At 38.6% G+C, this 27,539-nt stretch overlaps 4 protein-coding genes across 4 annotated transcripts; 2 read left to right on the top strand and 2 right to left on the bottom strand.

Moving 5' to 3' along the window:
* Window positions 1-417: 417 nt before the first annotated feature.
* LOC131777727 (xylosyltransferase oxt) lies at window positions 418-3,173 on the bottom strand. Its single transcript, XM_059094051.2, has 6 exons — window positions 3,065-3,173; window positions 2,961-2,990; window positions 2,476-2,517; window positions 1,697-2,011; window positions 1,279-1,338; window positions 418-1,183 (listed from the first exon to the last, which is right to left on the bottom strand). The coding sequence occupies exons 1-5, from the start codon at window positions 3,084-3,086 to the stop codon at window positions 1,283-1,285; spliced, it is 465 nt and encodes a 154-aa protein (XP_058950034.1). The 5' UTR covers window positions 3,087-3,173; the 3' UTR covers window positions 418-1,183; window positions 1,279-1,282.
* Window positions 3,174-7,390: 4,217 nt separating this feature from the next.
* LOC131777687 (uncharacterized) lies at window positions 7,391-8,325 on the top strand. The gene is made up of 2 exons (XM_059094006.2): window positions 7,391-7,573; window positions 8,056-8,325. The coding sequence occupies exons 1-2, from the start codon at window positions 7,391-7,393 to the stop codon at window positions 8,323-8,325; spliced, it is 453 nt and encodes a 150-aa protein (XP_058949989.2).
* Window positions 8,326-8,883: 558 nt separating this feature from the next.
* LOC131777690 (serine/threonine-protein kinase Nek1) lies at window positions 8,884-23,200 on the top strand. Its single transcript, XM_059094009.2, has 39 exons — window positions 8,884-9,166; window positions 9,341-9,376; window positions 9,815-9,875; window positions 10,172-10,213; window positions 10,668-10,723; window positions 10,831-10,914; window positions 11,043-11,110; window positions 11,272-11,358; window positions 11,496-11,550; window positions 11,701-11,744; window positions 12,027-12,107; window positions 12,452-12,527; window positions 12,744-12,846; window positions 13,043-13,112; window positions 13,205-13,337; window positions 13,439-13,498; window positions 13,636-13,704; window positions 14,713-14,772; window positions 15,217-15,443; window positions 15,798-15,891; window positions 16,624-16,657; window positions 16,754-16,806; window positions 17,038-17,148; window positions 17,238-17,312; window positions 17,561-17,665; window positions 17,757-17,785; window positions 17,989-18,026; window positions 18,136-18,227; window positions 18,320-18,443; window positions 18,671-19,297; window positions 19,454-19,718; window positions 19,887-19,971; window positions 20,138-20,409; window positions 20,786-20,853; window positions 20,947-21,033; window positions 21,316-21,390; window positions 21,557-21,717; window positions 21,914-22,046; window positions 22,251-23,200. Exons 1-39 carry the CDS (start codon window positions 9,050-9,052, stop codon window positions 22,259-22,261), a joined length of 4,068 nt encoding a protein of 1,355 aa, XP_058949992.2. The 5' UTR covers window positions 8,884-9,049; the 3' UTR covers window positions 22,262-23,200.
* LOC131777691 (protein Spindly-B) lies at window positions 23,200-27,415 on the bottom strand. Its single transcript, XM_059094010.2, has 9 exons — window positions 27,199-27,415; window positions 26,605-27,123; window positions 26,161-26,265; window positions 25,951-26,061; window positions 25,687-25,827; window positions 25,316-25,425; window positions 24,915-25,099; window positions 24,134-24,630; window positions 23,200-23,814 (listed from the first exon to the last, which is right to left on the bottom strand). The coding sequence occupies exons 1-9, from the start codon at window positions 27,382-27,384 to the stop codon at window positions 23,704-23,706; spliced, it is 1,965 nt and encodes a 654-aa protein (XP_058949993.2). The 5' UTR covers window positions 27,385-27,415; the 3' UTR covers window positions 23,200-23,703.
* Window positions 27,416-27,539: the final 124 nt, after the last annotated feature.

Here is a 27,539-nt window from a genome sequence, read left to right on the forward strand (position 1 = left end):
ATGGGTATCTTTCAATACCCTTGTCATGCTTGAAAAGAATTTGCTTTCCAGATATCATCACAAGCTACAAGACGAATTAAAATGAGATTATTTTTCACCAACTTCCCATAGTGTTCAAACCACACCGTGGGAACGTCTCTCACGACAATGCTTTTTCTGTTGACCAGTTGACAATGAAGAGGTTTTCTGTTTGTGTGTTAAAACAAAAAAATATACAAATAAATTCTACTGATAACCTATTTGTGTCCTTTACAAGATCACAGGGAGAGAGGAGGCTTGGTGGATAAGCGGATTATGGTGTTTTGATTTAAAACCATACATACGTACTTCGCAGATTATTCCGGGTGGTGTAGGATAACACTGCTTTAAGAGAACATGCTCTTGTGATTACTTAAATTGTTTTTATTACATGTTATTATCATTATCAGTGCTGTCTTTTATCACAAATCAAATGCTCTTGAACTAAAAGTAGATTCTTATATCCAAATAAAGTTTTTTACTAGTAAACGCATCTACGTATTATTCCATTGTTTTTTATTTGGCATTGTATGGTGTATGGTCGCAATGTATTTACAAACAGATTAAGCAAATAAGGATATGATTACTCTCATCGCAAGCGCAGAACAAAGTAGAAATATCTGTGTTCCCTGCGGAAAATCAAACCTCAGACCTTCCCGATAAGGCTGAGATGTCTTGCGTACTCGAGGAATTCCTGCTCTTATTTCTTTTTCTCGATTTTTTTGCACCATTTTCTTGTTTTAATTAATTATGCTTTAATGTAACACTATTAATATCTCCACGCCTTGATAAGTAGATATGTGATCACTGATCTTTCTAAAAAGTGATCCGTATTATGGAGATAATGCGCAAACAGCGCTTAAGTGTCGCGATCTTGTAACTAAAAAATCAACATCTATATCTACAAAGATAAAAAGCTTTACACCGAGTATAAAATACTGGAAGGTTCTAATAAGCCATCTGAAAGTAAATGTCACAGTGCGTAGCTCAATGGTGTGGCAAGTACCCTATACGCGCCCATAGACGTATCACTTCAGAGGGTTTATTATTGAAAAAATATTACTTTAAGTCTTGATCGACTTCGTCCATTGTCTGGCTTTAATCTCTCCGCGGAGCTTGGTCTTCCTCGGATCGTCTCTAAAAGATATCTTTGAGGAGTCAAATTCTAGCAAGAGTAAAACAAGGCTTGTTACACTTTGAACCCGAATGTTTCCTAAGGGAAAGTGATTTTAAAGATGAGATGAGTTTCCAAACACAAACCTGTTCATTGTTCCCACCATTTGAGAGCAGCTTTGCGTTCCGCAGATTTAACCCCAGTTACTAGAAAAACACACATAAAAGTAATTTTTAGTCTCGGGGTCTAATACGTTTGGCTAATTGCGTACTTACGAGCAGTCTAGCTTTTAATAATATGAAACACAGTCCAGATTTTTTTTGCGCACCATACAGAAATCGCAGCAGAAAAAAAAGGGTCGCTCCGTATGGGGCAAAAAATGTACCCTTGGTCTTGAATATAACAAAGATCAAGGCTATCTCCTAACTTCGGGATAATTTTATCCATAAACCCACTGTAGAGATGAAAGCAGGATTAGTTAGTGTTCCGGCAGACCTGTCGTCGTGCACACAAGAGGACAGTCAATAAGTACATACTACGATTTTACAGCAATGTTTGACTGACCAGCGTAGACAGAATTTCTCCATCGTCCACCACAGGACTCAAACGAATTTTCAACGTACTCAACAGGATCGTCGGGTTTTCTGCACTTAATGTTACATTCCTTATCATCAGCTCGGCCATACTTGTCAAAAGTATTCCCACAGAAACAAAGATCACCGTTTTGCAGACCAGCGTAAGGAAAACCTCTGTCAGCGCATTGGTCAACACAGTCTTGTTTTGAGGAAAAATGCTGAATTTCATATCCAAGTGCTCGAGGCTGCACCAGGCGGAAGTTGTCATCCAGCGCCTTATCGTCCTTGTAACAGCCAATCATATCTGCAAAGATGACATATTAAACTTTTGACGTATAATGGAATACCTTAACCGTTCATACCGTGTGTGATCAGAGATTCTTCCTATTTATATGTTGAACTGACTTAAAGGTACGCTTTATTTAACGGACAGATACGACGAAACTTCATGGTTTAGTCAGTGCGCAAGTGCAGAACAGCGAAACTTGCCTCGGTATGAAACAGAGACAAATAACAATGTCGGAATTTTTAACCGCAGTTGTAAAGCTCTGTCAGCGTAAAAGACTCACAGGCATGTACAGTTTTACTAAGATGTAGGGGAAAATGGCAAAGGCAAAATATTCCGTTTTTATCAAAAGCACGACTTACCTGGAAGTTAAATCTAAGTGAGGTCAAAAACTAAAACTATATAATCTTTACACAAACTGACAAACGAGATTTGAATGTTTTTTGTAAAGAAGTGAGGCACACTGAAACTAAATAGGTTACCTGGGTTAGTGTCCACAACTTCTATGTAGGAATACGACAAACCTGGTGATTTAAAAAAGGAAACGTATGTGGCACCTGTTATGGTGATAACACTTTTGACTCAATAAGTGGATCTGATCGAGTGTTCTCTTCTGAAATTACACGGTCCTGTTCGCTTCAATGCATCAGAAGATCAACACATATATAACTCAAACATCAGCACTTTCTCAGGATTCTACCTTTTTGAGGTGTTTGTCTCCCAAAAAAATTCGCCTTTATTTCGTAACTTCATGTTTGTATTTTTCAACTAGGTATACAAATCAGGTACCACTTGTTAAAACCTTTTTCTCCAACCTGGTCGCTAAAATGGGCTGTCTGATTTAATTTTGGTAAAAAGCACCGTTTTTAGGATTCGTTAACTCCTTCTTAAATCCAGCACAGTTTTTTAAGTTGTTGAATGGATTAGAGAATGTCGACTAGTTAATTAGGGTTCTGAGACTACTTACCAATTAAAGAGAAGATCCCAAGGACGAAGGCTGAAAAGTATAAAAAGCGTGAAAATTCTGGAATACGTGGAAATAAAAGCATTGACATCTCCAAAGACACATACCTGAAATTCTTCGCAAAAACATTTTGAAGACTTAGGCTTTTCCCACGAGAAATCAAACTTTCCCGTTGGGAAGATTTCCTATCTGTGTCGACTCTATACACTATTAATGATCGCAGGTGAATGACGCGATCTCCACCAATTAGCGCTACGCTAGATTCAATCGTGTTTAACTTAAACAGTTTCCTTATGAGCTAAGTTCATAATATAGAGAGTAAGGAAACGTGTGCAACAAACGAATTGTGACCGCGCGCAAAGGATTTTATGGGGTAGCTCACACTGGACAGTTATTGTCTGGAGTTACGAGCCGTGAAAACTACAGTAAAACTTTTGAAGTGTCCTCTTAAAAAAATAAAAAATAACCTTCAGGGGTCACTGGTTCTAATGATGTGTGGGATTTTTTTGAATCGAACACAATTGATAGAGTGAAAACGTTATAATGAAAATAAGACAACGTGTAAAAATGTGGTCTTAGCTCGGTCAACCTCGCGGGCTCGTCTTCAGGCTACTCACATGAAGAACTAATTATCTTATGGTCATTATTCAACTTTAGATTTTCGCCGGTGGAGAACAGTTGACGGATGTTTTAAAACGAGTAACGGGTATGTAAATGTACCTGCATGTGTTGACACTGAAACATGAAACAATATTTGTTATGACAGTATTCGTGTTGAACATTTAAGCAAAATTTGTCAATAAAAACTGATGTTGTTTTATATAAAAAGCTTTCCGCTAGAAAACGAGATTCGTGACGGTTTTTTGAAGTTGAATACTTGGCTTGTATAGGTGACATGAAGTGGGTACCAACTTTTTAAACCTGCTACTTTGCTTGTGATTCGGCTCTATAATGACGAAACTTTTTTCCGGGCCAAAAGAGTGGAAACCACATTGCCAGGATCTGTTAGTCACCATGCGCGCTTTGCTTTCAATTTTGAGGGTGTTTAACTTACAATGGGTCCATGTATCGTAGTCATGGGAGTTGAAAAGAGAGTATGAACTGTTCATATTTTCTTGGAGTTGATTAACAGATTCAGGTGCCCTGCTGTTATCATTGTATGATGGTGTTTTAAATAAATTTAGGAGCTTTTGGATATTGAAATCATTGTGCATTTGAAGGCTCCTCTCTCTGATTCTTCCCATTTTCCCTTAGAATGACAAACATTTTAGTAGCTCCCCATGATAATTCGATTGTGTTTCCAGATAGCCCAAAGTTTAATTTGTTAATTTCCAAAACCCGTCGCGTAATCGACCCAACAATATACTCAGACCAGCATAATTCGCTTATCACTTCGCTTAGAACTTTCTTTTGTTTTTTTGCAACTGTTGAGCTGTAATGAGACAACATTTTAATTTCAGATTACTCTACATGATAGGGAAAGTCTTTATTACATTCATTGTCATTTTTTATCTTAAAAAAAATATCAAAAGAGAGTTTTATGAACAAAACACAAAGCTAATACCCCTACATAACTAAATGACAGAGTAAATTTCTCGAAGATGGGTTCATAGGTGGAAAAAGGTGTAGTTATTCTTGTACGGCTCCGTTCTGGTAAGACTTATCCGTGGCCGGATAATTAAATGGGGGGTAATACCCATGTTGCATTTGATAATCACTTAACAAGAACCAAGCCACTTCATTTGGCTTGGCACATGTTAACCAACGAACAAAAATTGATTTCCATTTGTTCCTTGCCGGGCCGCTCAAATATCGACCAATTGGGAGGCCATCGTTCCCACTGAAATGAGCATTTAAACAGTCCCGGATGTTCGCCAGGCAGGGGTTTCCCCCAATGTAAATGACTCTAGAGTCTTGGGTGATCTCGTAGACACCAGGCAAGCGAGTAGACTCGTATTTGTCGTTGATGTCAAAACTTCGTAAAGCCGAGGTAAGAGGACGAGCGTTCAAGCGTTCACGGTAGTATTTCATGTTGTTCAAGTCCTCTTCTGTGGCCTGGTAGTCGTATGCATCAACATAAGCCATTTTCTGACCGAAATGCCCTTAAAAATATTTAAAGAAACAGTGAAATTCATTCCATGACAAAAGTACGAGGAAGACAGTAAGTAAAGGATAATAATGGTGACCAAGACTGTGAGAGTAAACGTCAGAAGTTAGTAAAAAAAGGAAGGAATAGAGCTTGTTGCTAATGAAATAAGGAAAAAATGTTTGTAGTCAATTAGAGAAAAGGACCTCGAACAGTCTTCACAGGATTCGCTCTACCATGAACTTAAGCAGGCTTTATTAATAAAGTCATTCTTATGAAATACACCCTCCAGTAAAAGACTTAAAAAGTTCACAGACGTTAACAGTTTCTTTACCTTCCACCTACAAATCAGCCTCAGGCTAAGGATTTTCTCACAAAGCTACGATATTAAAACCTTATTGCATAATGTAATGCATCGAGCAGAGCAACTTGTTCTATTTTATTTTCATAAACCTGTAAAATTGCATATAAATTGTTGCGAAAACTGGAAAATGCAAAAACTTACTTTTACAGTAGTCTCCTTTGATAACACTCAGGTTTATTCTCGTAAATCTTTAACTCCTCGTTCTTCCTTCTGTCAATTTTTCCGTTGAGACGGTTGACGGTTGCAATTGGTTTTGGTGCGTGATTTAAAACCCCATAGATGTGCGCGCGCAATTTTCTTGCAATACATCGACTGATCTCAAGTGTGCAAGATTGGAAACAATCGAAAAGAAAGGCGCATTGGAAAGGAACGTCTTAAATGAGTTCAAATTTTTAACTCGTTCGTAAATGGTCTCCATATGGGTACCTTTGTATCTGTCTACAACAAAGGAAATGCAGGACTCACTTCCATATTAGTTTAGTAACTCTGATTGTTAATCTTGAAGTAGAGTATTCATTAAAAGCGTTTTTCAAACATTCCCCACCAAACTATTGTTTTGTCCAGCGCTCTCTTAGTTTTCTTTAATCAATCTTTGCTTCCTCCTCCTTTCTCTCATAAACTTCAATAGTCTTCTCTTTCCAAAGAGCACTGTTTGCCAGAATATTTTCACGCAAATCAAAGCAATACCCGTGAACAATATCAACAAAAGCCATTCCCCATTAATACTCAATAATATAACAGTTAGAATATATGCCACAAGCAACAAAAAGTCAAACAAAACTCCAACCCGTCTGTTAAAGGTTTGCGTGATTGAAATTTCATCAGCGTGATAATTTTTGGAAGTTTGCAAAACATACAACAATTTTAGTGTTTCGCCCAGGTCATGAAGATTTTTATCCATTTCCGTTTCAAATGACAGAAAAGTTAAAACTTTGTGTATTCGTCTGCAAATCTCTTTTATGAAGAAAGTTTTCTTAAGCTCTTGCCTTACCATAAAATCTAAGGTCGATTTTTCCAATGACGGAGAATCACGGTTCTTTAAGATACTATTACATGATTTTTCTCCCATTGCGTTATTTTCACCGCCGACCGTTGTTCATCAAGTCTACCACAATTATCTTCCTGTGCTGCGGTTACTCAAGAGACGTGTTTTACTTCTGGGATTTAGATAAGTGTGTCGGTGTACGCTGTGTCATAACCTCCCCAAGTTCAGTGTTGTGAAAGAAATCTTACTGGCACTGCGAGTTGGGTTCCTCTGTGGTTGAGTCGTGCAAAAAACTAGATTTAGAGGTTTTCACCTCAAGGAATCAATAATACCGGAATTCCTTAACCGCTGATATTAGGAAAAACGATTGCAGTTTCTATGTCGTGGTAAAGGTTATGTTTATTACGTAATATTATAATCGAATTTCGGTACGGCGCGTGCGCTTCATCGCTGTACTCGATCAGTTTTATCCGGTAGCATTTTGAAGTCAGCATAATTGATTTACATGGATGATTTGATTTAAAGCTATCGTTTCTTTAAATGAAATTTTGGCTCAAACAGAAATTTCCCCTAACTATTGTCGGAAAGGAGAAATTTTAAAATTATGATGCGTACCCATTATGTCACCGGTTAATTGAAAGTAACTTTGTTGCTAGGCCACTGAGATATATTCATTCGCCGCCAGCCTGCGTGAAAAGCTCTCAACTATTTCTAAGAATTTTGAAGAACAAAAACTGTGTTGAGGTATGTACGATTCAGCTGTAACGACAAACTCTCACCACAACAAGACTTTTGTGCTTGTTTTAAGTTTTAAAGGCGTCATTGCAGTTGTAGCGTTTGTAGGATGTAGTAACAACATTAAGATAGAGATTCAGAATTTTTGATATGTTCATCAATGTTTGAAAAAACTCAGAAAGAAAACTGACGTTTACATCCGCGGAAATATTACAGTCTAAAATGATTTTCTGTTTTTTTCTTAATGGCTGAAGTAAATCGAAATGAAGAGATCCGGGCCAGAGACAACGGTCAAGGAAACAGAAGTGGATAAAGATCACTTTAAGGTGATTCGTTTCTACAGAGAAAAAATGAACCAACAGCCTTTACACAGTGCACTCAGAAGCTTTAATATACAAGATGGTGTACGTATGTCTGGAGTTTACGAGATTCATAGAAATAACGAGGTAAGCGTTAGGATCTTTGTAGATTATGGGCTTTTCGGCAACGACTACCTGCATGGAGAGATTTCGAGAGATTGCACGCAAGTTTTACAAAAAAAGCAAACTGTTAAGTTCAGATTAGTTTGTATTTCAATAATAATAATAATAATACCTTACTGAGAAAAAGCCAGCTTCGGAGTAAGGCAGAAAAGGAAAATGTCTGAGATCCCTCCATCTCGATGTTATATGTTATATTGTTTCCTATGATCGACTTGGCATCGGAGTTTTCAAAGCCGTCATGTCTAGCCGGCTTTAGTTCGTCTCCTTCGCAGCTGTTGTGTGGTGTCGTCAAGCAAAATGCTCTTGTTTGGTCCCGTCACGTTGCGAGGGCATGTGTTGCGTGACGTTACCAAATAGCAGTTGCAAAGAAGACACAGCTTTAGCTAGCCCCGTAGAAAGTTGTCATAACGCAGTTGTCTTATGATATCATAACGCAATTTTCACAGATCATCTACATCGGAGGGAACCCTTATTTTAGCAACATCCGGGACTGTCTAAATGCTCATTTTAGCGGAAATGATGGACTTCCTATCGGTCGATATCTTAGCGGCCCTGGAAAGCGACGCTGGAGGAACATTGCTGTGCGATGGTTGACTTGTCTGAACCCCCCTGAAATAGTGTACTTCTTGTTAGAGGATTATCAACTGAGGAATGGCGCGTTACCGATTTATAACAACGCTCCTAGTGTTCAGTCAAGAGATTGGGATTGTGACTGAATTTACCAAGAATCTCTATCTCGTACATCGGGTAGACTTGAGGGTATTTGTCGCTGGGAGCTTTTAAATTCGAAATATCAATAATTTTGACTTCTCATTATTTAACCCGCAGAAATGCCTGAATAAAAGTCATACACTTCGATCTATGGTGTCTTTTGCAGATTTAAATGTTCAGTCCTTATTGTCCCCTTGCTGTTGTAAATGGAATAGGATGAGTGCATTCTTCTGTTTACACCTGATAGTCCATTGTTCTTAAGGTAATTTAGTGTTAACAACTGAGTTGGAAAGCTCTGACGAAGGGCTAACGCTCGAAACATCAGCTTTTTTACCCTTTGCGGTGGCAAATTTACGTTTTCAACTCAGTTGTTAACACTTAATTACCTGCTATACTCTCCCACCGACGCAGCACCACAGTTTCTTTAGAAACTTGCCCATTTATCCATTGTTCATAAGTTTGGCAGTTCACTCTGACTAAAATTTCCATACCAGAAAACTCGCGCACGCCTCAATGATATATCCGCCAGCCAAATTTTCACTTTGTGCAGGCTCAACCGTTACGAAGATATTTCTGCGGGCGCCATTTTCCAAACTCCTCCTTCGCTACGTTGTATTAGTTACCACCACGAATTTTCACGGACCTCCTGATTTCTAGCAGTTTGAAAGAAATGCAGATAGATTTATTTTTCCTGGTGAAAAGTAAGTTCTAGGAGGTTTCTTTTTGGAGATGGATCGGTACGTGCGAGTAAAGAAGATCGGCGAAGGCTCGTTTGGAAAAGCCTTGCTGGTGAAAAAGAAGGCCGATGGAAAGCAGTATGTTATTAAGGAGATCGGCATTTCCAAGGTGATTTTTGTGTCAGATTGAATGTCTAGTATTTGTTGAAAGTGTCTGTAAATGATGAATTTTAATTCTCTTTTAGAAATCTTGGCGGTATCCCAGTATGTACATTCATGTAATTGTTTATGCTCATGTTACAAAATACAGCTCCACTCAACTTCCTTGATGTATATTTTCTAGATGTCACCTAAAGAGAGAGAGGAATCCAGAAAAGAGGTACTGTCTCGGACTTGGTCCAACAAGAACTTTTGTCTCTTATAGATTGCTAGTCTAATGTTCGTCGCATTTTATCAAAATTTAAGTACATGTGGTCTTGTAATTACTGCAGCATCCACTTGAGTTTTTATTTTGATTATTGGTGTACACCGCATGATGAGATTTGAATGCGGATATTTTTCTGCAAACCCTTTAACTAGCGCTTGAAATATGAGGTAACTTAAGATGTTGTGCTTAATTTCATTTAAAGTAAATGCCGTGCATGAAGTTAACATTTTTATGAATCCTTCAAGGAAAAAAAAAAAAAAAAGACAAACATAAAGTGAGGAAACAGAGAATATTTTCATGTGATATTTAATAATTGAACTGAAAATTAGCAATGGCTTGGTCATCAAACAAGACAAGAAAAATACTTATTTAAATAATTTTTTTTCAAAGGTGAAAGTCTTGGCTCAGTTGAAACACCCAAACATTGTGTCATACCAAGAGTCATTTGAAGGTAAGGGTTGCCCTGTTTACATAATCAAACATATTTAAACACATATTTGTTGCAGCAGTTTTATGAACAAGAAATAAAAATCTCACCACAGAGTTCCTCCAAAAAATATTTCTGAGACCTGTTTGAGCTACTGCTGATGCAAGTTGCCTTATTAATGTGAACTATTTATTGCAAATTAGGTCATTTACTCTAAGTTATTGTGAAAAAAGGTAGAGAAAATAAAAGATCACATTCATGATAGGATTTAAGACTCAAATTCACACCTCTTTTATTGATTTGTTATTTCTTTTCTCCAGAAAATGGAAACCTGTACATTGTTATGGACTACTGTGAAGCAGGTATTTAATAGAGTAAATAGTATGCACAATTCTAGATTTTAAAGAGTGGTCAAATTGGAATTTGGATCATTTGATTTTTATGAGGTGAGGGAAACTGGAGAACTTACAGGAACACTTATCACCAAAAAATGAGAAACAGCAGTAAACTCAACCCATCCGATACTACATCTGGGAATGGAACCCAGGCTACAGCTGTTGAAAAAAGGGCTCTCATCTCTGCACCATCCCTATGCACCTTAATGTAATTTAATAATAAATTAATTTATTTTCGACAATATATATAATTTCTTGATGAAGTGCATTCTGCCTTGTGAGGTCTTGTTTGCCAATTTACCTTTGGGATATCCTTTGAATCTAAGATTCCTAAGAAATGTGGTACAGCTGTTGAGGTAAAGATAACTAAAAGAATGTTTGTTTCAAATGTTAACTTCTGATACTGACTATAAATTTGCAGGTGACTTGTATAAAAAGATTAATGGCCAGCGAGGAATACAGCTGCCTGAAGAACAGGTAGAATTGTACATAAGCATTTTGAAGTGTTCTCCCAAATTGTTTCTTTGTCAACAAGGATGTTTTTGCTGTTAATTCAGTTTGAATCCAATTTTATTTTATTCCAGGTTTTAGACTACTTTGTACAGATATGCCTTGGCTTGAAACATGTACATGATAGAAAAATTCTTCACAGGGATTTAAAATCACAGGTTTGTCTTATAACTTTATTATTTTTGAATGACTAATGTGCAAACAAATGTGATACTACCAGCATTTAACACCTGAAAATCCTAAACTTGCTGTTTTTGTGTTATTCACTCTGTGTTTTACCTTACAGAACATATTTTTAACAAAGAATGGAATAGTCAAGCTTGGAGATTTTGGAATTGCAAGGGTTTTACATAGGTAATAAGGTTTTAATGAGGTTATGTAGCAAGTTTTTATGTTTTTTTTTATATTACTTGTTTATTACTTTCTAATATTTTCAAACCTGAGTTTGTCCAATGGTGACTTCACAATTGAGTTGAGCTTGGTTTTCAATGATTCCTAATTTGTTTCTCTTTCAGCACCATGGAGCTTGCCCGCACCTGTATTGGTACACCATATTATTTGTCCCCAGAAATCTGTGAAAACAAACCTTACAATAATAAAAGGTGAGCCTATATTTCCCTAAAACTGTAGTCAAAGGGTACTGTGCTAGTATTACCAGTGTCAATTTGACTGTTCATGAAATGATGATTATTACAAATATTGATTCGATTTTTTAACCAATTTCAAAATTTTCATGCAGTGATATCTGGTCACTTGGATGTGTTCTCTATGAGTTGTTGACCCTCAAACATGCTGTGAGTATTTTCTTCACTTTGCCTTTTACAAAATGAATGACTTCCAGTATTTGTGTACATACACCTTTCCTCCATGGTTTCAACCAGTGAAGTATGAAAACATTTTCATTCAATGCTGGTGATTCTAAAGAAAAATGTTTTTAATTGCAGTTTGAAGCAGGAAATATGAAGAACTTGGTTATAAAAATAATAAGGTATGGAGTATTGTTCATGGTATGTGATGAAATTTTTCTGCTGGTATAAGTAGTCAATTGATGACCAACCGGTTGCAACTTTGGACCTAGATTATTTGTTCATAGCTTGCTAGCATGGCTGTATCACTAAACTGAGTTTTATTTACTAAATAACAGTTCATCATGTTTTAAGTATTTGGACTTATTCAAAAAGTACAAATTTGGTGAAGTAATGATCCTTTGATTTTCAATTCAAGTTGTAAGTTTTTTGTGATCTTTACTGGTTTTTGTTTATTTTCATAGAGGGTCATACCCACCCATCCCCTACAAGTACAGTGCTGACATCAGAGGCTTGGTTGCACAGTTGCTAAAACGAAATGCTCAGTATGTGCTAGATCTAGTGATTATTTAATTTAACTATTTATAGGAATGGCTTTGTTATGAGAATTTTATTAGTGTTTTAATTGTTAACCCTTGAGGACCTAAGAGTGACTAGCATCTAATTTCTCCCTTAAATTTCACCCCTGAATCAAACACAAAAGTCATGAGAATAAAGGAGATGATCACCAACTAAAGCAGCTCTTGATTGTGAAACAAATTCTCCTTGTCAGCCTCTTTGGAAATCTATGGAGAACAGTATGGAGAATATGCATACTGATGTTAGGGTGTAAAGGGTTAAAAGATGTTGTATGCAATAAATTTTACTGATTTCTCCTTGTAACTTGCAGTGATCGCCCATCAATTAACTCAATCCTGAAGAAGCCATTCATACAAAAAAGAATTGAGAAATTTTTGTCTCAGGAGGTTGGTCATTGAAGTCAATTTGATGAAATTAATGCTTTCTCCCCTTAAATTCTAAGGTTACTTGGGATTTATGATCAAACTTTATGGTTGAATGATCTGTCAGTAGCTTTGTGAAACTAGGTTCACCTTTATTTTGTAACATGATTTACTAGTGGTTGTAAGGACTTTTGTCAACTAGTTTTTGACCTGCTTGCTTTTTTCAAAACATATTTTTAGAAAATGGCAGAAGAGTTTAGCCACACTGTAATTCATCGTAAGCCTTTGGGTGTGCTTGGCCAGCAGCGGATGGCACCCAAGCCTGTCATTAAACCTGCTCCAGGTCAGTTGCTTTGATGCCACAGTTTGGAGACATGATGTCATGCTCCATGTTATCCATCTGGCTTATGCATGAATACTTTAACTTATGGCTGTATCATAAAAGTTAGTAGTTATAACCTGTTGGGGGAGCCTTGCTGTTATTGATTCACTCCTCTGTTAAAATGTTTTCTTTCACCACAAATCCTGAATATTTTCAGTGCCACAAAAGTACAGTAACCCAAAGGCCAAGTATGGAGTTTCTGTTGCAAAGAAGAAGCCTCCAGTTAAGTAAGATTTAATTCTATTCAACCTTCAATTTAGGCATTATTTTAACCTTTTTTTATATTGATAAAAACTTTGAAAATGTATTTTGCTTTCAGGAAGCCTGGTTCTGGAGAAGCTGCCAAGAAACCACCTTCCAGACCAAGCAGTGCTGCACAAGAGAAACCTGTTGACAAGAAAAAAGAGCTAGATGCTCGTGAAAGAAGACGCAAGGACTTGATGCAGAATCAGGTAAGGTTAAACCTTGTGCCAGGTCATGAAAAGTGATAACAAATAACCCAACAATAACAGATAATTTCATTATGTGTGGTTTTGTTGTTTTACTGATGCAGGATCAGATGTACCAGGATTACATGAAGAAGGTTCAACAACAGAGATGGGAACGTCAACAGGTGATCAAACTGTGCACCATGAATAAAAACAAACACTGATGCTCAAATCTCTTTGAGTGCAATGAAGAATTTGAAGTTTATTTATACTCCCACTTGCTTCCAGAAAACATTGACATGATGGTTACTTCATTTTACAGCGTGATCAGATTAACAGAGCTAGAGAGCAGGCTTGGAAAAACACTCTCCTGGTTGGGCTTAGTCCAGAGGTGAATATCCTGATTTTGTTCTGAATGTAATGGTATGCCAGTGTTGTACATTTGTAAGAGTCAGTAGTTATGTAGCACTCTTGAGCAACAAGAGGTACAGTGTACATGTTTCATGAAATATTAAATGAGACATTACACAATTTTATTGTCCTTCATTTGATCAGTTTAGCTGAGATTGATGCTTCATTATTTGCCTTTCCATTCTTTTATCAGTTTTGTATCATTCATCCTATGGCATAAGAATCCCTGTCCATATCAAAATTTTCATCACAGCCATTCATGAAAAATTCAGTTCCTCAGAAACTTTTTAAGACAAATCTCTTGTTTTCAGGGGTGCGATATTGAGGCATGCCTCTATAAACTTCAAGACAATTGTCTTCAATCCTGTTTTGCTCTAAATACTTGTGTCCAATTGATTGACTTGATTCTTCTTAAGCAAGACACTCTCTCCTCAGTGGTATGAGGGCATCTTTCAGTCAGATTTAAAATTAAAATGAACTGTTTTAAAACATTTGAATTTATTGGAGCTTAAACCTAGCAGGTGACTTATGTACTATTGTTTGTGCTCTGGTACTGCTTTTGTACAAATCCTTAAAATAAAATAAATAATAAATAAATTAAATGACTTTTGAAGGTTAAAACTATTTATTTCCTGTCTAGTCTAACAAAGAATTGCTGCAGATATTTCCCAAGTTTTTTTCTGTATTGATGGTCATTTTAAGCAAATAAACACTAATTTAATAAATAGATGGAGAAATCAATAGATAAATAAATAATTGAAAAAGTTACTATGAATGAACAAAAAAGGATCAAATACCGGTAATTAAAACTTTTATGATGGATTATAGAAAGATCCAGTAGTAAAATGCTTCTGTTTACTAAGTTGTCTACCTGTCCATGGAAGATGATATCATGAGAAAGAATCCATCTAATGACAATGTTTTCATGTTCCATTCAAACCTAGATAACAAATATCTGACAAAACTTGAAAATTGTTAATTTTTTTAGAAAGCAAAAAAGCCTGCAGCTCCATCTGCTGGTGTAAAACCAAGTCAACCAGATGTCATTGTGAGTACCAAGTTAATGATTTCAGCACTCCTATGGCTGGTCGTGAACATGTGAATCTATTTTATATTTTATTAGCACAGATGTGTTAGTTTCAAACGTACTTACACACTTATGTAACTTTATTTTATCTCCAATTTGCAAGTTCCATGTTATGATACAGGCTGTATACTTCTAGTTTTGTGGGTTTTATGTAATGAGTGTGCTCTGAAACTTTGGTCTTGAACAGAATTCTGAACTCTTGTAAGAAAAGGTTTTTGGAAAATTAGAACGTCCTTCTGCAAATGGTCGTTTGATGTGACAGAATGTATTCAGGCTGTTACAGGAATTTGGAACATGAATGTAGTTCACAGTTAAGCCTTCATCTTCTGGTAGTTTTTTGAGAATTTATTTGCAGCATTTCCATGGATACTTGTGATAGATAATAACTTGTGGTTTTTCATTTAGAACAAGCAGCCACAGGCGATGCAGAAATATCAAGAAAAAGCTGGAGACAAGGAATTCAAAGAGAACAAACCAGCAAGACCCTATTCAGCAGATAATCGGAACAGACAACCAAATGTAGCAGTCAAAGGGGCTGGTCGACCTGTGTCTGCTAATGAAGCTAACAGAGCACCAGCTGCTAATCCTGTAAACCTGGCATGGAATGCAGCCAAACAAGGACAGGTCGATAGGTGAGTGAAGCGAAAAAGGGTGTGGTTCATAGGATACAGGTTAAGGTGCGCCTCAAGGAATAATAATGTATAAAGACTTCGTAACAGTGACTGTATAGAATTGCGGAAAATCCAGAAGAGAACGGGAGGTCTTGACTTATCAAAGACTGAGTCATGCTGTGGTTGTACCTTTGACTTACCTAGGTCAAAGGTGTTTTAAAAACTATGCACTCGGTCCTATGGAGAGCAGTTTATGTGGTGGAGGGATAGGTTTTACGATAGTCACACATGAGCTGCACGAGACACAGAGTTAGTGAAGGAAAGACTGTGAAAGCCTTTTAATTTGTTTTTTTTCATTTCATGTTTGTTGAATAGAGCGCAAGGAGCTGGGGCAGCAGAGCGAGCTCGTGTGTTGGAAGAATTCTGGAACAGAAAGAGAGATGCACAGAGAAACAGAGCGAGGGGACAGGTAAGATGGGAGAGAAATAAAGAACTGAGGGGACAGGTAAGATGGGTCAGAGGGAAAGAACAAAAGAACCGAGGGGGGTAGGGAAGATGGGTCAGAGGGAAAGAATAAAAGAACCGAGGGGGGGTAGGGAAAATGGGTCAGAGGGAAAGAATAAAAGAACTGAGGGGACAGGTGAGATGGGTCAGAGGGAAAGAATAAAAGAACTGAGGGGACAGGTAAGATGGGTCAGAGGGAAAGAATAAAAGAACTGAGGGGACAGGTAAGATGGGTCAGAGGGAAAGAATAAAAGAACTGAGGGGACAGGTAAGATGGGTCAGAGGGAAAGAATAAAAGAACTGAGGGGACAGGTGAGATGGGTCAGAGGGAAAGAATAAAAGAACTGAGGGGACAGGTAAGATGGGTCAGAGGGAAAGAATAAAAGAACTGAGGGGACAGGTGAGATGGGTCAGAGGGAAAGAATAAAAGAACTGAGGGGACAGGTAAGATGGGTCAGAGGGAAAGAATAAAAGAACTGAGGGCGTGAGACAAGCTTCAAATGTAGTCATGCTAATATATAGATTTAGCCAAGCCTAAAAGTAGCACCTTGTACGGTCGGTCGTACAGTTTCAAGTCCAAATTTTTTCGGCTTGATGGGTTACTACTATTTTGTATAATTATAGGGCTACGCTCTGCGAGCTCCGCTATGATTGTACAATGTGCTTCTTCTAACACATTTTTTTCTTCCCTTCATAGAATTTTAATGCACTCCCCGATCACTACCCGCCAGGTTAGTTTGAAAAATACTAATCATGTACTTCTGTTCTTTGTAAAATTTGCTCGCCCTCAGAAATCCAATATGGAGTTTTTGAATATTTCTTCTTAGGTAATGTTGCTCAGAAGAAAGATGGTCTGCCTGCTAAGGACGCAAAGGAAAAGGTTTGTATTGAAACATATCCGTATAAAGTATCCGTGAAAAAGGTGAAAAGATGAAAAGTTGGATATGTGAATGTGTTTCTCTACTGACGCCCTTCCGTACTTAGGACTGCAGCTGGTGAGACATTGGAAATGACCGCAGTGATTTGTTAATTAGAAGGGGTAAAGCCTCCTGTTAAAGACACGCCGTGAATTGTTGTGAAGTGAACTGTATCTTTATCTTGCTCTCTGTAGGAATATCTTTCGCGTTTGGAAGCTATTCGACGCCAAAACTTTCATGAACGAAAAGAAATACAAAGAAGAATGGCAGGAGTGCGAGCACCAAAGGAAGTACCACCGGCACAGGTGAGCAATGGAGTTTTAACGACTGAAATTATCGTCTGCGGTGCGAACAGCTATTAACAAAAAAAACGGTGATTCGTTTTTCATCATAGAAAGAGAATGTGATGATTCATGGAGACCCACGTTATGATCCTGTCGCCAGGAAAAAGAAAATCGCTGATTTAAAGGTAAAAATCAACCCATTGTTTCGAAGCTGGTAACGCGTGTAGAAGGTTTCCTTGCTCGTGCTTAGCGCTTAGAACACGTTGTTTCTCTAGATAGGTACTACTCGTGTGTTTTCCTTGACTCTCGTTTCTGTTTAATAGCTACTCTCTTTTCCCTTCATTTTATAAAACCAGGCGATCGCATTAGAACGCACGAGTGTAAAGTGTCTTTCACTGACCTTGTTTACTTATTTTCGCCTGTTTACATCAAGGCTCAAGCAGAAGATCGTGCTACGATGTTGCGGGCTCAACTTGAACAGAGAAAGAAAACGATTCTAGCTAGAATTAATAAAGAAGGCAAAGAAAGACTGGAAAAGGTTTGGAATTTTCTTCAGTTTGCCATCATTTTTTAAGGGTTACTTGTGTTTTATGTCACTAATGTATAAATCTTGACTGTCTTGTTTGTAGGAAAATCAAAGACAGGATCCTGATAAAAGGTATTTCGCTTGTTTTGAGCCACTTTAGTTTGATAATTCGTTTGATCTGCAGATTATCTTACGTAGATTTGAGGAAATTCGTTGCGATAGTGTACTGGAGATTTCAGTGGAATATGATAACGATAAAAATAAAATCCACCTCATGCTATCACGCAAGTGAAGGGCCATAGTCTTGATTGCTTCTCTGTGACGCTCTTTTACAGGCCGCTCCCTGCTTTGGCAAAGTATGAAAGACCAGCAGGTATAATTTCATTGCAATTCTGATGATTGTTGTTTTGTATTTCCTCCGTGTATATGTAACCTGGTTCTGTAACGGTTTAAGTTTAATCTAATGGCTTGAATTGTCACAGAGCCCGCGCCAAAGCCAGCGGTTGCCCCTGTGGGTCTTGAGACAGCTTTAAAAGAAGTAGGAGCCACAATGCTGTTCAGATCAAATTCAGAGGTAAACTACCAAATCTTTTGCCAGGATCATCTTGTCCAATTGCAACTTAATTTTGTAACATATTCTCTTATTTTTCATTTCTTCTTTTTCAGAATGATCTTCGTAAGATGACAGAAGAAGACAAGAAGGAGCCCCTTGCACCGCGAAAGGCCTGGGGAGATATTCCTTTCCAACCACGTATCCTACCATTAGAGGTGACATCATCGGCGATGGAAGGTGAGAAGTGATTTTGCAGACCTGTTGACTGGAGGGTCAGTTCAAAAGTTGGCCTCCTTCCTCTGCTCTCAGGCTAATCAGGTTACGCACCACTGTCCTCTTTGGCGCTTGGTCGGAGCAAGACTAACTGCCGATGATCAATTAAGTGTTCCATTCCTCACTAACGTAGAAATAAGCAACTTTCAGTGCATGAAGCTTGTTAATTCCTCTCTTTCTCGCTTTTCCAGCAACCAGTGCAGGCGATGCAGTAATGAAACCAGCAGCGGATGCCGCCAGGAAGCAATGGGGAAAACCACAAATGACAGAAATCATCTCGGCTTTGGGTAACGCCAAGCTCCAAACTGCAACAACAGCCATAGGAGGAGCTGATGAACAAGATGCGGCAAAGAAGGCTTCAACAGCTGTTGTCACACAATCACCTGCTGGCTCTTCAGTCTCTGCGATGGGCACAACTGTCACGGTACAAAGCCCCACTGTACCTCCCTTGTTAGGAGTAACAGTGGTGAAATCGCCCACCTCAAAGTCTCCACAAACTGTTATTGTCAAAAAGGATAAGAGTGATGAGATGCCTGAGGCAGCGAGCTCCAAAGGAGGGGCCACAATTACCATATCTGGAACAACAGAAGATGAACATAAAAAATCTCCTGTATTGGACACGATCTCCGAGGGAACCGGAGAGGGTGACATCAACAAAGACAACGGTACTGTAAAAGCGGAGAATTCAGATGATTTGAAATTAGAAGAGGTGAAGAGTGTCCCCCAGGAAAAGGTCCTCGAAACTTCGCCTGAGAAGGTCGAACCGAAGAGTCCGGTAAAGGCCTGGGGAGGGGAAAAGGCCACTACACCAACTGATGGTAGGTTCTAGACCCCCAAGTCAAAACATAGATTTTCTTGTTATTTTAAACCATGTCAAAACAGAGTAATTGAGTACAAAGTCAGTATTTAGTTAAATAGTTATTACTTGGATAAGTGACTTACCTAACTTGCTGTCTATTTTCGCTATGTTCAAGGTGCTTTCAAACAAAAATCTCCCCGCAGTGCCTGGGTAGACGATGATAAGAGAGCTGCCTATCAACAGTTCTTGATGGCGTCACGCGAGCGTGCTGGCGCAGAATCTGAGTCACACAATGAATCACACGATGAAAAATCTGCGTCACGCGCCCAAGCCGAACAGGAACCAAAAGAAGCTCTGTTTAAACGAGTTAATAGGAAGGAAGAAAGGAAGGAAACAAGATCAGAGGATCTGGAAGTACAAGATATTTCGGTTGACGACTCGTAAGTTTGCAGCACTCAGCTTACAATTTAGTTATATTGTCCAGTTTTAAGACCTGATGATTTGTTCTGTGATGAAGAGCACAGTCCTGGTTGAAAGCTTCGCCACTCAGAATCCATTGGACATCTCAGCATATTAACTGTTTCACATTATTGTGTGTTTGAATTTAGATCATTCCATACGGCTGATGGGTCACCAAACAAATCAATGCGGGCTGCAGAGCTACAAACAGGAATTTATGATACGAATTTTACAGTAAGTAATTACATCTTCTATCTTAGGGCCGTCGTCGATCTCTCACACATCTAATCGAAGCTTTTTTTCGGATTATTTTTCGGATATTTCTCTGTCATCCTGGGTATTGTGGGCTGCTGTAGTGGAAATTACACGATTGACAATATTTATGCTTATTCTGTCGCAGAGGCTACGAACTTGCTCTTTACCCGACTTGAGGATGTTGTTTAAGACCGCTACCTCCGGACGTACACAGACTTCAGATGAGGAGCAGGGGGAGACAGATGAGGATGAACACGGAGACGAAGAGGAAAATGCTGATGAGCAAGGAGATCTAGAAGGGGACGAAGAACTTGACGGAGGGAATGAAGAGCATGATGATGGTGACGACGAGGATGATGACGATAACGAGGATGATGACGAAGACGATGACGAAGACGAAGAACTTAATGTTGGCAGGTTTGCGCGTGTGAAAAGAAAATGTCTTTCAATGCATTTGCAGGGTATTTGTAGTAGCCTTACCTTACTGTTCTTTTTTAGAGAACAAGAGGTGATGAATGTGTTATTATTTGCTCAGTTATTCACGAATTCCTCCTTATATTTTAAAAATATCATTTTTTGGGTGTTTTATTTTGCCTATTCGGCTTTTGGAACGTGGTTTGATTTCGATCCAAAACTTTTTGAGGATATAACATCCCCTAACGACTAATTCCTTAACTTAAGTTTGTAGGACCAACTGTTTTCGTATCTTTATAGTCTTATAATACATATAAGAAGCGAAGCTTGTAATTATTTCACAATTTAGTTACTCGGTCATTTTATGATCTTTCCTCAGCGACGAAGATGAAAATGAGGAATTCGAGGATATGTTGAATTCCATGAGAGACGTACTTGTAAGCACTGGTAAGATTTAAGTATATAATTTCTTCATTTTGTCATTAGCCCTTCACACCCATGATAGATCACATGACTTTCTTACTATGTACTTCTCCCTAGGACGATCTCCTTCACCCATCAAGAGCATGCGTGGAACTGATAACAGTTTGGACTGGGATCACTGCGCGGACACGCAGTCTCCAAAAGGTGAAATTTTCAATCACCCGTTCCCCTTTTATTGGAATATTTTTTCTTAGAAAAAATTGTTCCCTGGTCATTCCCTTCATAAGTGTCCACTGACCAACAGCCAGGATCTAGCTGGTGCAGGTTACATAGACACGCAACCTCGTTTCCAAGCCATTTTTCCAATCGAAGGAGGAAGTGGGTGAAACTATGGCTCTCTCAAGTAATATGAAAACGAACCCCTCTTTGGAAGACTGATTCGTGATTTTAATCATGCAAGTTTTTGTTATCTATTTCTCTAAATAGACGATGATAGCGACGGAGTGGAACTAGAACGATCGTCATCTGAGTTATCCAATCTGAATGAGGACTGGGACTCAGGTATGGAGGATCAAATCGAAATTCCTTGATATGAAAACTACCATATAGATTGGAGGGCAAAGAATGTTTGGTAAACTTTTTGTTGTTGTCCAACCTCCCTCTGTTCCTGTATAGCAAGTTGTATCGTAGATTGTTGTGCATCATGACTGATCGTTTTTTTCATCAGGTGACGACGACGATGACGAAGACTCAGCCATGCAGGAGGCGCGAGATAAGAAGCGTCAGGAAGAAGAAGAGAGTTTGTTTCAAAGACTGGAAGAGTCACGTCTGATGCTTGAACAGGAACTAGGAATTGACAGATTTCTACGCGTCTACAAGTTTCTCCAGGTACAAAGATGTGTCCAATTATTTTTTAAAAAAGGAAACATGAGTCTCGTACATAGGAGTCCTCTCAGTGTTACCTTTTCAGTGTGAATAGCTCGTCCTCTCTTTTGGATTTCAAGCCGTGCTCCACTTGATATAAAGAGAATAACTTTCACATCGATCTTTGAGTATTACATCGACTGAATTTGTCTCTCGACAGTCTGTCCAAGAAAACGAAGACGATAGCGCGGAGATCGGCACTGCAGGCGAGATCAGTGAACTGCTAGGAGACAAAGAGCATCTGTATCCCAAAATACTTTACCTTGTCATAGCAGACTCGGCCTACACTGAGGGTATGACCTCTTATATTTGAACTTAACGTCTAGTATTTTATAAATTCCTTAGGCATCTTCCCAAATCATGCTCTACCTCAGGCAAAAATCAGTTTAAAGCCTCTCACAATTTTATGTCGGTATTGTTATAAATTGTGAGGAGTTCTTCGCTTTCTCTCTCTCTTATTTGCAGTGATCTTTAATCTTTTTTATCTTCATTTGCAGATAACCAATGAAGCACGCCTGCTGCCCTTATCAGTAAATTATATTTAGCTCCGAATGAAAAGAACATGGACAATGTTTGAGCCTAAGTTTCACCTCTAGGAGAGAATTCAGGTTGCATAGAGTGTTTAGTAAGCGATAAAATGGCTTTGATTGGCGGTACATCTTCTATATTTGTTCATAGGAGAGTTACGACCTTGGTCTTATACTGAGTGCTACTAACAAAAGCAAGAAAGCGATCAAAATATGTCAATTTGAAAAAGTGCTGATCGCTGGGTGTGAGTAGAGTAGTGAGATACGGAAGGTAGGCACCTTAACACAGAATCTAGACCACATTTACTTTGCCATGACTATTGCTAAAACCATCAGTTGAAATGAAAAACAACTAAATAATCACAGAAAATTGTCTCTTTGACTTAATATCTTATATCATTGCAGATACTAAAAAATTATTTTCAAAATGTAAATTTTTCACATCTAAAGATTTTGATTATTATTTTTTTGGTCACTAAGCTACCTTCACAAATCGTAAGTTACGCAGGCGTAATTTGTTGTTGATTGAATTTCCCTTGGATTGAATGCCAGTAGTTGATAAGGTGCATAATTCCATATTTTAACGTGCAAGTTTTGTTACCCTGACAAATAACTTCATTTTTGTCTTATTTAGTGTTAGTTCTCAAATTAAGTGCGAGATTTCCCTCAGGTGTAGGCGCACAAGGGTTTTATTCTCGCAAATGCCAAGTGTGTTCTGGCTAAAGTTTATCAGTTAAGTCGTTCTCTACTTTCAAACTGGAATAGTAGTAAATTATTGCCTAATGAAAGCTTTTTCTGAAAAAGAGAAATGGGCGAGCAAGGGAAAAAAGTGGCTTACTTCCCCATGTCTCCTGACAGAGAGCTCCACAGAGGCTAATATAATTAAAAGTGTGATAATAAATGTTGGCAATGTACTTCAACTGAATTTGCCTTTTTCTTTAATCAGACCCTTTTATCTGAACTTTGGTTAGATCAATCATTTGACTCTACCATCAACCATTAATCTGCAATAAGGCGTTAACTTCTGTTGTGAAAAGCGAAATTCGAAGGTTGGCGACAGAGGAAAAAAGGGAAGACTTATTTTAATCCTTTTATCAAGGGTTTGACTTGCGCCAGTAAACTACTGTCGCTCTAGCTTATATAATGCAAGAAGAATGGAACGAGTCATGGCAGGTTTCTAACCTTTTAAACGACACGGCAATAAAAGACTGCTGTATTAAACTTCCTTTTCATTTACCTTGCATGTATTAACTCGAAACAAGGAGTGAAAGCGAAGGATGAGAGTTGACCTCGGATTCCGAATACGAGGTCAATTTACATAATGAAGTGAAGCAGATATCCCACGGGAGGGTTTAATTTAATTTCGGTAGTTTCCAATCTAAATTTAAAAACTTTCGTAAATTCGAGATTTTTATCTCCTCCGTCATTGCTGGGGACATTGATTTTTGGTCTCACCCTTCTTGACGTTGATAACAACAGGAGCAGTTTTCTGTCCTCTCACAGTGACCGAGGGCATCTGTTCTTTGTGGCTCTCCTGTGAAACACAAATAAATACATTGCAAACAATACCAGTAATTGTGGGGGAGAAAGATACACGCCTTGTCGTTTTACTAGATTTTTTAACGGCGTCAATACTCGCTAGTGGCATTAAAATCAGCTAATGCCAAGATACTCGGGCTTTTATACCTAGGATATGTATACAAGAGATTTTGCAACAGTGACAACCATTTAGGAACACTTATTATACTGGTGTCGCGTATGCTACAGGACAGGCACCGGGCACCAGGCACCAGGCACCAGGCACACTTAACTCGGATTTCAATGTAACTGTAACCAGCATCAAGTTAGTTTACCTCAGGTTGAGAATTTTCTTTCAAGAGCCCTCCATAGTCCGGTGCATTGTCATGCATGCTTTGAGTTTCTGATAAATCGATGTCATCCGTTTCAGTTTGAAAGCGCACCATCGGCTTTCTTTTAAATTCTACCTTACTTTTGGCCTCGTTTTCGACGTCATTACTTGATAAAGGCAATTTCCGTGGCACATTGCTGGTAATTAAACTTTCTGCAGTAGATTCAACTTGTAAAGGAAAAGTCACATCGCTGCCTCGTTGCTTTTTGTCGCTTGTTGTGTCAAGAGTGTTAACCAGAACAACAGGAGGTTTTAAAATTGAGGGTTCTAGTTTCGCAACCTTTGCATTAATTGACACGGTATTTTCTTGTCCTTTCTTTATGAGTGCTGATGTTCTGGTATTTTTTGAATTGGCCCCACTGAGCAAAATGGCGGATTTTGTTTTCCTGAGACCAGACGAGGTGGATGTTTGAGAGACATTTTGAGGGTCTTTTTGGGAATCTTGAAAACAAGAGGAAAAAAAAGAGAGAAAAAGTAAATATTGAGCGAAAAGTTGACCTTCTCTTGTCACCCAAGACCAGAGAAACGTTGGAAAATTTGTTTCCTGCTTTTTCCCGCTTGTTGAAATGGGAGAAATTATCTCCTCCTCTCTGTCGTTTTCGTTCTCTTTCATCTTTTACTCCTCCACATCCCTCAACTCACTCCTCAAATGAATCCTTCGACTGTGTGTTTCAATTTAATCTGTAGGTGACTAAAGCAGATTTATCTTTGGCGACAATACTTACGGCTCTGCAGCTTCAGTCGTAAGTCGTCAATTTTCAACCTAAGCTTGATATTTTCACCGTTCAGTCGCTCGACATTAGACTCGGACACATGCAGTTGATGTTCAGTGTGACGAAGTCTGTCAGTTTCGGATAACTGAAGTAATGTTTTTGTCTGCAATTCTTTATTCAGTGCTGCCAAGGCTTTCCTAAAGACAAAGTATAAAACGAAGAATCAGGTAAAGAGCAGGGAACTCCATCCTTACACAACTCCCCCCCTCCCCCCATTTAGATTGTCAGAATATAAGATATTTCTGACTCGAGATTAGTAGGCCATTCGACTTCACTCTGGTAGCTGTCTTGTATAAGGTCTACATTCAGGGTTATGAGATAAACTACTCCGTGCAAGCTACACATAAGCTTACTTGGAATCTTCAAGCTGTAACTGAAGAAAGTTCACGTAGTCCTTCTTGTCTCCAAACTCCGAGAATGCGTCGTGAAACTCCATCAAACGGCTGCTTATGTTGCGCTCTTCCTGAAGGACAAAAGATCAGGGAAACACGCGGTTGGTGAGTAACTTATAGGAGCAATATATGATTTAGAATCAGAAACCAAAATTAACGTAACAACGGCTAATTAGGACAAAGGTAAAAACTACAAGGAGCCAATAAGCCTCCAAACTTGCCACGTGACGAGCAAGCGACCAAGACATAATTATTGTATAGGAAAATCACGGAGCAACAATTGAAGTGACTGATACCAAACGCCATAAGCTAAGGGAGATAAAGAGTACTACCTTCTGCTTCTCTAGACTTGATATCTTTGTGTTCAACATCTTCACCTCGCCTTCTTTCTGCACCAATGCCTGGGTGAGCCTTTGGATCTGTGAGGCGTCTGCATGACAGCTCTTGACTTGGAGCAGAGTCGCTACTTGATTCTGTAAAGAAAAAATGTTTTTGTTTCCTGGGTTTATTTTTACCTTTTCGTCAAATAAATTAATTTCCCTGGTAAAACAGGGTTAGCTTGTGCAATGATTTTCCTTTCAAAAACTTTTTGTTACCTTCAGTCTCTGTAGATGTTGTTTCGTCATGTTGTGCACTTTCATCGCACCCTCGTGTCGGGCTCGTAGACTGCCATATTTCTTCTCAAGTTCCAATCGCTGGTCCTCAACCTGTAAACAGCAGGTACGTTCAGGCCAACTTACACCTTGATTGACAAATAAGTGGCGATGACTAAAGAACAGCTGAAGTTACACAAAGCCACAACATACCTCTCCAAAGAGAGAATTTCCTTGTTTTCCAAAGTTTCTCCTGGCATTGTCTGCCTTTAGGTTTTCAAGTTCAGCTTTTAACTCGCCTGCTTCGTTGCGAGCTTCCTGTTAAAGTTATACAAAATACAAGGTTTTTGTCACAGCTCATTCCTTTTGGGGTGGATTATACTGCATCTGCGGAGAGAGCGTGCAGATCGTTGACAAATGAATTTTACTTCTTCGCCATCCCCCTCCCCCCCCCCGCGAAAGTGTTCTGTCGAGTGGTTGGTTAATTTCTGATTTGCATATTCGGCTATTCAATAATTAGCTTGAATAAATTAACTCGTTAGTTGCGATTTTTCCTTCGATCATCTCCCATCCACACCACTTGCGTGCTTCGATCGTACTCAGGATTTGCCTAAGCGAAAAAAATTGTTTTCACCCTAGACCTATAAATTGTCTTACCTGTAAACAGTTAAACCAGGTTTGCCCTTGTCGAGCCTTCTCTTGGAGTTCTTCCTCAAGATGCTCAACTCTTTCCTTCAGTACGTTTCTGTCGAATAAAATTCTCTCCTGACTATCTTTCAAATCGGCCAGCTTCATGGTCAAAGTATCCCTCTCTTCTGAGAGCTCGGAGGCAAGATGGATGTACTCTTCAATACTCTCTAATCGTGATCGTCCTTTGTGTTGCAGTTCTTCGCTGCTTCGGCGAGCAGCTTGTAGCATCTCATCCTGCTTCTTAATCTTTTCTTGCAGCTGAATTTCTACCAGCGTGTGCTTGCTGATATCGTTTTGCAGAGATTCTATTTCTTTTCTCAGTTCACAGATCTTTTTTTCTGTTGTCATCTGTTGAGATTTTTCTTTCGCTTCGAATTCCTTTTGAAGCTTTACCTTCAAGTCGTCCAATTCATGGGCATGGTTTGAGTTGGTTCGAACTTCTGTCTCAAGTCTGGATCGCAAAGAATAATTCTCTTGCTTTAGTTCCTATGAAGAAAATAAATTCATAGAGAACATTTTTCTTCAAACTAAGTGCTTACAGGAATGAATATTACAGCGTACCTCAAGATTCCCTAACGTTGTTATGTAGTCGTTGTTCACTTCTTCAAGTTTTCTTTCCAATTCCTGGTTATTTTCGAGCAAATTCTTCCCAATCTCTCCTGCCAATTGTCCATCCTGCTGCAAGCTTTCGTTTTCTTCTTTTAAACGGATTATTTCCTCTTTGAAAAAATATATTTCGTTATCCATGATTGCAAAAATACGGCTTTAAGTGCAGATCGAGAATGTTTACGAGGGGTAAATTTCAAATTTCGCTGGAGACGACTTGGGATCCAAATGCTAAGGCTGTGATTGGCTGCTTCGTCGATTTAAATCAATCAAAGGCCAATCAAATAACATAATTT

This window comes from Pocillopora verrucosa, chromosome 14 (assembly GCF_036669915.1).
Source record: "Pocillopora verrucosa isolate sample1 chromosome 14, ASM3666991v2, whole genome shotgun sequence".
NCBI lineage: Eukaryota > Metazoa > Cnidaria > Anthozoa > Scleractinia > Pocilloporidae > Pocillopora > Pocillopora verrucosa.

Bases quoted from the DNA above. Each gene is read 5' to 3' on its own strand.
- LOC131777687 (XM_059094006.2), top strand. From the start codon at position 7,391: ATGAAGAGATCCGGGCCAGAGACAACGGTCAAGGAAACAGAAGTGGAT. The intron at 7,574-8,055 runs GTAAGCGTTAGG...CAATTTTCACAG, and splicing joins AGATTCATAGAAATAACGAG to ATCATCTACATCGGAGGGAA.
- LOC131777727 (XM_059094051.2), bottom strand. From the start codon at position 3,086: ATGTTTTTGCGAAGAATTTCAG. The intron at 2,991-3,064 runs GTATGTGTCTTT...TATACTTTTCAG, and splicing joins GTTTTTGCGAAGAATTTCAG to CCTTCGTCCTTGGGATCTTC. The intron at 1,339-1,696 runs GTCAGTCAAACA...GTGTTTTTCTAG, and splicing joins GAGAAATTCTGTCTACGCTG to TAACTGGGGTTAAATCTGCG.
- LOC131777690 (XM_059094009.2), top strand. From the start codon at position 9,050: ATGGATCGGTACGTGCGAGTAAAGAAGATCGGCGAAGGCTCGTTTGGA. The intron at 12,108-12,451 runs GTATGTGCTAGA...TGTAACTTGCAG, and splicing joins TTGCTAAAACGAAATGCTCA to TGATCGCCCATCAATTAACT. The intron at 18,027-18,135 runs GTATAATTTCAT...GAATTGTCACAG, and splicing joins AAAGTATGAAAGACCAGCAG to AGCCCGCGCCAAAGCCAGCG.
- LOC131777691 (XM_059094010.2), bottom strand. From the start codon at position 27,384: ATGGATAACGAAATATATTTTTTCAAAGAGGAAATAATCCGTTTAAAA. The intron at 25,426-25,686 runs GTAGTACTCTTT...TTTGTCCTTCAG, and splicing joins CAAGTCTAGAGAAGCAGAAG to GAAGAGCGCAACATAAGCAG. The intron at 24,631-24,914 runs GTAAGTATTGTC...CTTGTTTTCAAG, and splicing joins ACGACTGAAGCTGCAGAGCC to ATTCCCAAAAAGACCCTCAA.